The 10000-nt window shown below is 41.3% G+C and overlaps 1 protein-coding gene across 3 annotated transcripts in view; it reads right to left on the bottom strand.

Annotated features, from left to right (window-relative positions):
* Positions 1–10000, bottom strand: part of LOC143300660 (oxidative stress-induced growth inhibitor 1-like) — an 85469-nt gene that overhangs the window by 25647 nt on the left and 49822 nt on the right. For all 3 annotated transcript variants that reach the window (XM_076614490.1, XM_076614491.1, XM_076614492.1), the window contains one exon: positions 4160–4601. In XM_076614490.1, the coding sequence (XP_076470605.1) occupies positions 4160–4223 (64 nt within the window). In that variant the 5' untranslated portion in view covers positions 4224–4601. The remainder of the gene's footprint in view (positions 1–4159; positions 4602–10000) is intronic.

The raw sequence follows: 10000 nt of genomic DNA, 5'->3' as shown, positions 1-10000 counted from the left end.
CAAAAAACCCACAAAAACAACAACAACAAAAAACACAAACAAACAAAAACAAAAAAAACAACCAACAATACACAAACAAACAAACAAAAACACGGCAACAAATGGGTTGTCCTCTGGCAAAATTTTACAGAAGTCTACTCTGATAGGTACACAAGGCCAGACAAAGCTAACTGTGTTTCGCTGATGGTCAGGCATCTGCCTAGCGGATGTGGTGTAGTGTAGTGTATATGGATTTGTCCGAATGCAGTGACGCCTCCTTCAGAAACTGAAACCAACGACCCAACGATGGCCGTATAAAGGCTGTGGGACCTTTTAACCAGGGCTTCGCTGGCATCTCGGCGGTCCTTCTATGGTGGACAAACTGCACATTCACTTTTTTCCTGCATTATTTGTTTTTATAGTACAAATAAAAAATAAAAATTAAAAAAAATATATATATATTTTTTTAACAGGCTGATGACGCATTGATCAATGTCACAAGGACAAGACCTGACATTTTCAAGTCCCTGTCACCGGGTTCGGCTTAAGGCAATCCATCTACCCCCTTTTCTAGTCTTTAGCTGTCCTGTACCCCCCCCCCCCTTTTTTTGTGTTAAATGTATATACAGACATATAACACACACACACACACACATTTATTTATTTATTCATTTATTTATTCAACCTCCTTTCCCCCTCCCCCTCTAAACTTCCCCGCAACGTACCTCCTGTTGGCAGTGTTTGTTCGGATGTGTTTATTCCAGAAGCAAACACACACACACACACGTTTCAAGTTTCATGTTTTAATTATCCTTTCACTTCTATAGGAGTATGGAGGATTACTGCAAAATAATCTTTTCATGCCCAGAAAAAACATATCCAAATACACAACAATGTCACATAAAAGTTGAGAATACACAAATGTCTTTTAACTCCAAAAGTGTAGCTAGGCAACATTTGCAAATCTAATCATCTTACTTACAGCTAAAATGACTTCTTTTTTTTCTTCTTTCTTTTTTTTTGTGTGCCTCCTTTGAGCATATCACAGAGATTAAAAACCGATTTTGGAGACAAACATTTTTTAGAAACATATCTATTTCGATCATAATTGGGGCATTCCATTATAAAATGAAACTCATCCCCGATCACAGTCATGTTACAAACCTTTCAAAGCCGTAACTCTCGCGGCATGCCTTTGTGTCTCCTGGTTTCTATTTCAAGCTTATGATTACTACTTTGAAATCTGAAGAAGCTGATAACGTAATTATCAGGCATTTGACTTATTTATTTTTCTCTACCAAACCCACTTTTGAAATTTCGATAAAACAAACATTTACTACTCGCATCTAGAGCATGTCTCCATAGGTTTTGAAAACTATCTCTCAAAGCAATGTTGACATTCTTGCAGAAAGATTCCCTCTCTAAGAAGACATATTATAACACACACACACACACACACACACACACACACACACACACACCAGATGACTGAACCATATCCGATACACTTATATGCTTGCGCGCGCGCGCGTGCACAAACACACAAACACCTACACATGCACGCGCGCGCGCGTTCTGAACGCTCTTTCTCTTTAATGCCACCGCTCTCCTCCTGTCCCCACCCCCCAGTTCTCGTACGTTAATTAAAGTAATAGCACAACGACAGCTTGTTCTGACGTTTCTTTCACTTACGTTCGGAAAACGGTGACATGCAGTTGGGGCGCTCGTGTGTGTGTGTGTGTGTGTGTGTGTGTGTGCATGCACGCGCACGAGTGTGTGTGTGTGTGTGTGTGTGTGTGTGTGTGTGTGTGTGTGTGTGTGTATGCGGGTAAATAATGTTTTAACTGTTCACATTTATGGATGATATGCACGGGGGCAATTTCATTGCCGCAAATGCAAGTCACATTGGAAGTATATATATATATATATATATATATATATATATATATATATATATATAACACACATATATATATAACACATATATATAAAGTATATATATATATATTTTTTTAATTTTTTTATTTTCTTTTCTTTTTCTTTTCATCCAGTCCCCCCCCCCCCCTTTTTTTTTTTTCCTCGCGTGTAGTTTTTTTATTTGTTTTTCCTATCGAAGAAGGTTTTTCTTCAGAATTTTGCCAGGAACAACACTTTTGTTGCCGTGGGTTCTTTTACGTGCGCTAAATGCATGCTGCACACGGGACCTCGGTTTATCGTCTCATCCGAATGACTAGCGTCCAGACCACCACTCAAGGTCTAGTGGAGGGGGAGAAAATATCGGCGGCTGAACCGTGATTCGAACCAGCACGCTCAGATTCTCTCGCTTCCTAAGCGGACGCGTTACCTCTAGGCCATCACTCCAATAATGAATGTGGAATACGAATTTCTATGGCATTGTAAATGTTCATTGCGCCTTTCTTCACACAACGATCCACCCGCTCATTTCCCCACAATCCCTTCGTGAAAAGGGATCTAACAAAAGTTTATCTTTGTACCGTAGATGGTCAAAACATGAACCGAATAATGTCCTGCATGATACATACATACAAAAGAAATCCCTGACTATCTGAACACGAATACATGCCAGCAACTGATGGCTATTTCTATGTAACGTTTGTGGCGTGCTGTGTGTATTGTCTTGCTGAGAGAGAGAGAGAGAGAACTAACAACTGTTATAACATTAAAGATAGAGGAGAGGACTAATGTGGGGGGAGTTGAGTGAGGGGGGGGGGGGGCCGGGGGGCAAGGGGTGATGCGGTGTGGTAATTTGATGCGTTGTGTGGGCAGGGGTGAGATATGGCGTGGGAGGAGGAGAGCTAGAGGTGGTGAAAAGCGTGGTCCATGGACACCCCCCAACACCCCAGCCCCCAAAAAGCGGGAGAAGGGGTAAACGGGCAATTTTCATTTCTCCTCGCTGTACGATTGAACGATTGTAAAATACCACGCATCAATTCATAACCTATTCCATGAGGGTCAAACTGACTACAAAGAAACTGACAAGAAAGAAAGCGGGAAGGGTGGGCGTGAGGTAGGTATATAAAAACGAATGCGACAAGCACAAGAATGCATGAAAAAAAAAAAAAAAAAAAGAAGAAAAAAAAAGGGGGGGGCGTGGGAGGGCGGTGAGAGAGGCTGAGAGGGGAGGGGGGGTTCGGGGGCAATTTTCACGCCCACTCGCTGTTCGACTGAACGGATGTAAAATACCAAAGCATCGGAGACACATTCCAACAGGCTGAAACTGACTAGTGAGAAAGGGGAGAAAATGAGCGAGACAGAAACGAGCGAGACAGAAAATGAGCGAGACAGACACAAGAGTGAAAGAAAAAGAAAAAAAAAAAAAGCGGTCTGGGGGGGAGGGGAGTGGGGGAAATATCTGTCAGGTTAAAAAAAAAAAAAAAGCGTTCGAAGGGTGAAAAGAAAAATGCAGAGAACCAGTCTCAGTCTGACATGGACTGAAATTGACATGAGAGACAGAAAAACAAAAGGGTGGGCGGGGGGCGAGGGGGTAAAGAAAGAGAGGGTGGGGGGTGTGAGTGTGAAAGATCAGTTTAACGTAGAGAAAGAAAATATGGGCGAAAAAAAATGTACATATGAATGAATATATATATATATATATATATATATATATATATATATATCGGGGCTGAGATGCAAAATGCACAACCCACGCATTGGACGCGTTTTGGAAGAGTTAAACCGATGTCCTTCAAAATATTGCTCAGATGCGTCTAAGCAGAACAACACACACACACACACACACACACACACGCGCGCGCGCGCGCGCATGCGTATGTGCACAGAGCTAATCATAACAACCATCATCACAGACATCACAACAACAAACTCACCCATAACGACCACGTGCACACAGATGGTCTATCACTGCCACATGGCCTCAAATAACAACAACATCACCACCACAGACATGACTGGAACCAACTAACCAACCAACTCACCCACAATGACCACGTGCACCTGGACTGTCCGCCACACCAAGTACCATCAAAATAAGAACAACAACATAGACAAGACAGCAACCAAGCCACCAAAAAAAAAAACCTCACCCACAACGACCACGTGCACACACACAGACAGTCCGCCACGCCACAAAGCATCAAAATAAGAACAAGACCACCACCACAGACAAGGCAGCAACCAACCAACCAACTAACCAACTCACCCACAACGACCACGTCCCGGTAGTTGTCCCGCTCCTTCCAGCGACACGTCGTGTTGGAAGCCATGGTTCTACAGTAGTGTACAGGTCCCTTCTCAGACAAACACCTTCAACTCTGCCAGCAGTGTCTCCACCAACAACAGATTGTCCTTAGTCTCCCACAACACAGCTGGTGACTGTATAATACATGCACCGGCTTCCACTTCACAGAACTGAGAGAGCAATCACACAAAGGTCTGAATCAGCACAGCTGGACGTGGTAGAACGCGGAGGATGAGGCGGAGGAGGAGGAATGAGGAGGAGGAGTAGGAAGAGGCGTCTGTCTTTGTCTCCTTGTCTCAGCAGCAGGTAGGCAGGGTCTTTCACTAAGGCACACCACCACCAACAACAACACCTCTTCTAGGTTGTTGCTGCTGAGTTAGTTACCCCGCCTGCCACCCCGTGTCTGCAACACATAAATCATCATCATCATCATTATCATCATCATCATCATCATCATAACTGGAACTCGAATGTTCCTCTTGGGGTAAAGGGATAAGCTATAAGCTTCTTTTCACCATGTCCTCGTAACAACAAACGTTTTTCAATCAATAAAAACAAAACAAACGAAGTTTAAGGAAGAAGAAGAAGAAATGAATGTGGTGGGGAAGGAGGAGGAAAAAAGGCAACAATAAAAGAGAAAGAAAGGAAGAAGGAGGGAAAAGAAAAAAAAAAAGGAAAACGCCAACGACTTTATGAAATCAAAGCCCTTACTTAAAAGGGTTGAGAAACAAATCAAGTGATCATTTCAAAAGAACAATTTGGACCAAAATATATATATATATATATTTGTCTAAAAAAAAAAAGAAAAAAAAGATAGATAGACAGATAGATATAAAGAGAAAAAAAATAACTTGCTAAAATGGGAAGTTCTCGTGTCTTAAAAAAAAAACAAAAAAAACAAAAAAAACTGAACAGTATAACCAAAATACACAAAACCTCAATTAGATAGAAAAGATGAACTCAAAATACAAATAAAAACAGAATTTAAAACATTATCATGCACTTCTGCTGATTAGGGAGAGAGAAGGCGGGAGGAGACAGGGAGACAGGAGGCGGAGGATGAAGGAAGTGGATCAGGTGGGAAGGTAAACGAAACAATAATACAGAGAGGGAGGGAGAGAGAGAGAGGGAGACAGACAGACGGAGACTGACAGACAGAGAGAGAGAGAGACTCAGAGAAAAAGACAAAGACACAGTGTGTGTGTGTGTGTGTGTGTGTGTGTGTGGGTGGGTGTGTGCGTGTGCGTGTCTGCTGAGTGTGAGAAAGACTCGACATTCAAGTGTTTTGATGACGTAAGCCGAAAGCTCCAATCGCGCCATGAAAGCATGATTTCCTCTCGCACCCCCCCTTCCCTGCTTCTCTCCTCCCCTCCCCCTCCCCAAAGTGAAACACATCTACACCCCCTTCACACATATCACGCTATTCTTACCCCCCCCCTCCCACCTCCAACCCAAACCCCTACCCCCTCCCTCCTCTTCGCACACGTGTAAGTCTGATGGAAACCAAATCCAAAAGGCATTTGCAACTGTAGAGATGCACCCACTTGCATTTTCCAGGTGAAACGAGCGTTTCAGAACGTTAACAAATTTACCGGACTGCCTCTGTTCAGAGAGGAAGAGAACTTGGTGTTCCACATTATAAATTAGTTTCAGTTTCAGCTTCAGTAGCTCAAGGAGGCGTCACTGCGTTCGGACAAATCCATATACGCTACACTACATCTGCCAAGCAGATGCCTGACCAGCAGCGTAACCCAACGCGCTCAGTCAGTCCTTGAAAAAAAAAAAGGTGAATAAATAATAGATAAATACATTAAAAAATAAATAAATAAAATTAAAAAACATTTTTTTAAGGTGAATAAATAATAGATAAATACATAAAAAAACAACTACTACCACTACTAATAATATGTATAAGGCGCAAAAACTTGATGAAGTCAACTATAAGCGTACATAAATAAGTAAATAAATAAATAAATAATTATAATATAAAAAAAGGTAGTAGTAGTAATAATAATAATAATTAATAATAATAAATAAGACAACAATGATGATAAATAAGCAAATAAATGTAAAACATGAAGACACATTCACACATACACCCACACATGCATAACAGATATGCACCAAACATGCAGTTTCACAGATATGAAAGCACAGTCAAATACACATAAACGGACATGAGCCCCAACACACACACATTACCCTGCACCTCCTCTACCCCCCTCCTCCACACACTCACTCATTTCCTTGCTACGTATCGCAGCTTCCACGGCACACACACACACACACACAGATGAACACTTACTTGTACAAACACACACATACGCCCATATCCTCCACCCCCAACCCCACACACATATATATAAAGATATATATATATACACCCGCACGTTCCAATATCCCGTTGCTCCCACAGTGTAGGCATGCATACACTCACATACCTCATCCTCTACCCCCCTCCGCACCCCCCCCCCTCCCTCACACACACATGCACAGAACTCTCCTGACACTTGCGTACACTTACACCCTCGCGCATGCACAAACGCACTCAAACACACAGACCCACACATACACACACGCGCAGAGGCTGCCACTGATTGGCCGCAAGAGGGATGGGAAAAGATCTCTGATGCCAAGAACGTGTCGTCTAGTGTGTTACTCAATCTGTTGTATTTGGAAAAGCCCACAGAGACTCTGTTCCGTTTTGAAGTAATTTGGAAGAAATTTGCGCAATGTTGGTTTGGAAATGATGCCGATATTTGTTTGATTTGCAAAGCATCGTGCTCTACCTTTCATGTTAGACTTACGGCCGCTCCCTCTCTCTGCTTTTATTTCTTTGAGGCGATCGATGGTGTGATGGCCTTGTACCTGTTCTTTTTGATATTCTTTGACTTTTCTGAGGATTTCCGATAAATGAATGTTTACAGCGCAACCATGGAGAACTTGGAGATGATGATGATAATAATAATAACAATAATATATATATATATAATTATGTATACTTCTTTTTTCTTTTTCTTCTTCTTTTTTTCAATGAATGGCAAAACAAATATCTGACTTTTTTTTTCTGAGAACGTCCGAATGCTCTAAAATTCCATACCTTGTTAATTATCAATGTAAATCTTGCTTTACAAAATGAGTAACGTTCCTAACGCTAATAACAGTGATCATGATTTTTTTTTTTTTCTTTCTTTTTTTTTAGGCCTCCAGTCGCAGTTGTGTATTTTAAGTTTAAAACACGCCCTTTTTTTTCTTGGTATTTGTGAAATCAGCTTTTTGACATTTTAATATTTGTTCAAGAGAATTTGATACGACTTTTTCAAGTCATACGTTCCATGCAACTTCTTGGAGCGGCATGCGGCGGTGGGGAAGGGGGGGGGGGGTATTTATTAAATAAGATCGTCTTGTTCTGTCTTGGGAAGCGCGCAGATTGCAATCTGCAAGAGTTTTTAATGAGAGCATTAACACCCCACGGAGAGAGAGAGAGAGAGAGAGAGAGAGAGAGAGAGGGTTTATTTAGTGCCGAGACAGAGACAGAGAGCGAGAGTTTATTCAGTGTTCGGCAAAATGCCCCAAACCGATGAAGGCAATCCATCACCTATTACACAAGTGAACCTTGTAATAGGACGATGAATTATGGATCATAATATTTATTAAGGAAAACTTCGTACAATTCTTTATATATATATATATATATATATATATATATATATATATAGGTGCAATTATACGCAACCTCTTTTTTTTTTTTTTTTTTTTTAGTACTTTGTGAATGTATAACGCCAGATTAGACAGTACAATGTCGTTCCTGGAGGAAATAGGCAAATTCAATCTATAGAAGAGGGAGGGAGGAGGTAGGAAGGGAGACAGGGGAGAGAGAGAGAGAGAGAGAGAGAGAGAGAGAGAGAGAGAGAGAGAGGAGGTGGTTGGGGGGGGGGGGGGGGGGTACTTACAGTAATCGACAGAACCAAAACTGTATGAGTGTAGAGAATGATTTTGACAATATCCTAGTACTGCCGACGAAACTATTTATTTATTTATTCTTTTTTTTTTATTTTATAATAATTACCAGACTCGGAGGGGTGATTTTTAGGGGGGGGGGGGTCGCTGTATGTCTGTGTCCTGATGTGTCCCTGAAACAGATATGATGGGGGAAAACAAAAGATAAAACCATGATGAAATGTGACTTTGGGTTTAGAGTTACGGTTTTGAGTTGATTGGTTCTGAATATAAGAAGTATTTTTTAAAAAGAAAAAAAAAGAGTTGCGTATGAAAGAGCTATGGGTACTCTCGTAACTGGTTGTACCCGTATCTTCTGTGCTGCTTTGTACCCATGTCTGCTTCTCTGCCATTACTTGTACCCACGTCTGCTGGTTTGAATTCATAGATACTGTTTTGTACCCGCAGACCTGCCACCCCCGAGCAAGACGTGTCAGTAACATTTTGGACAAACAGTGTCAGTAGCAAATGTCATTTGTCAGCTCCACACGACTATATGTTTTTTTTTGCAAAAGTCACATATATGTGCATCATGATAAAAGGCCCGTGTGTCATGTTCTGTTGTTGATCAAACTAACATCTGGGTGCGACTGGAACAAAATGAATAAGAAAAAAAAATCAGCAACGCTTGGTGTTGCAACACTGCCGATTCAACAATAATGGCGATGAGACTTCCGTACAACGTGTGCTGAAACAGAAGTCAGATGTGATTGGCTGAAATTTGAAACGTCAACGCTAAATGGCCAAGACAATATGGGGTCAACCGCGCTTTGGTCGTCTGTGAGTATTGTCTTCGTACCGATCCTGGGGAAATAGGAAGGGATTTGTTTGTTTGTTTGTTTGTTGTTTGTTGGTTTATGGTGCGTGTGTTGTTGTTGTCAATCTGACCGTAGCATTTTCTTTTTGAGCGCAGCAAAATGCATCTCGAAATCCGCTCAAAACACAGCAGCTGGCAGTTAGCAGGTCTGTACCCATGTCCGCTGGTTTGCACCCATATATGTAGTTTTGTACCCATGTCTACAGGTTTACCACTTGTACCTTTGTCTGTAGCACCAGAACCGTGTGTAGTCATACCTTTATTTCAGTTCAGTAGTAATTATAAATTACCAAATGAAGTTAGCGAGCACGACGAGGAATATGCAGTTGTATTAACTGTGATGCGATAGGTGTTATTGGAAATGAGTTTCCAGTTTTTAGTATAATGTCCAAAATTTGATAACCTTAGAAAGTAAATTATTACAAAAATGTATACCTACAATAAAATCAAATCAAGTTTCTAATTATTTGATTATTTTTAATTTATTCAAAGCAAGCGGGAATTTGTTTTAAGATGGGAAATGTCATGAGAAATGGGAAGATGGTTGGGTAGCGAGTTCTGATCTGTCAAACAGTTATGCCGCGCTCTGTTCTGTCAGTTATGTAGATTAGGTCCAATTCGCTCCGTCCTTTCCAGTGCTGCTGCCGTTTCTTTTATTCTGTCTAGACTGGACAACTGTAACTCTCTCATGGCTGCTCTCCCTGATAAGAAACTCAACGCATTCTGAACCATGTGGTCCGACTCGCGATCCGTAAGCCCAGGCATAAGAGTGCAACATAACTGCTCTGGCTTCCTGTGAAGGCTAGAATCTTAAAAAAAAAAAAAAAAAAAAAAAAATTAAATGCATGTCTTTGCTTTCAGTGTCTCCATCAATATGCCACCACACCTTTCAGATCTTCTCCATCTATACCATCCCTCTAGGACACTACGCTCTTTTGACTCCTCTCTGCTGATAATTCCTCGGTTCTCTCTTGAGACTTTTGGCA

Source organism: Babylonia areolata, chromosome 26 (assembly GCF_041734735.1).
Source record: "Babylonia areolata isolate BAREFJ2019XMU chromosome 26, ASM4173473v1, whole genome shotgun sequence".
NCBI lineage: Eukaryota > Metazoa > Mollusca > Gastropoda > Neogastropoda > Buccinidae > Babylonia > Babylonia areolata.
This window is presented reverse-complemented; position numbering and strand designations above follow the sequence as displayed.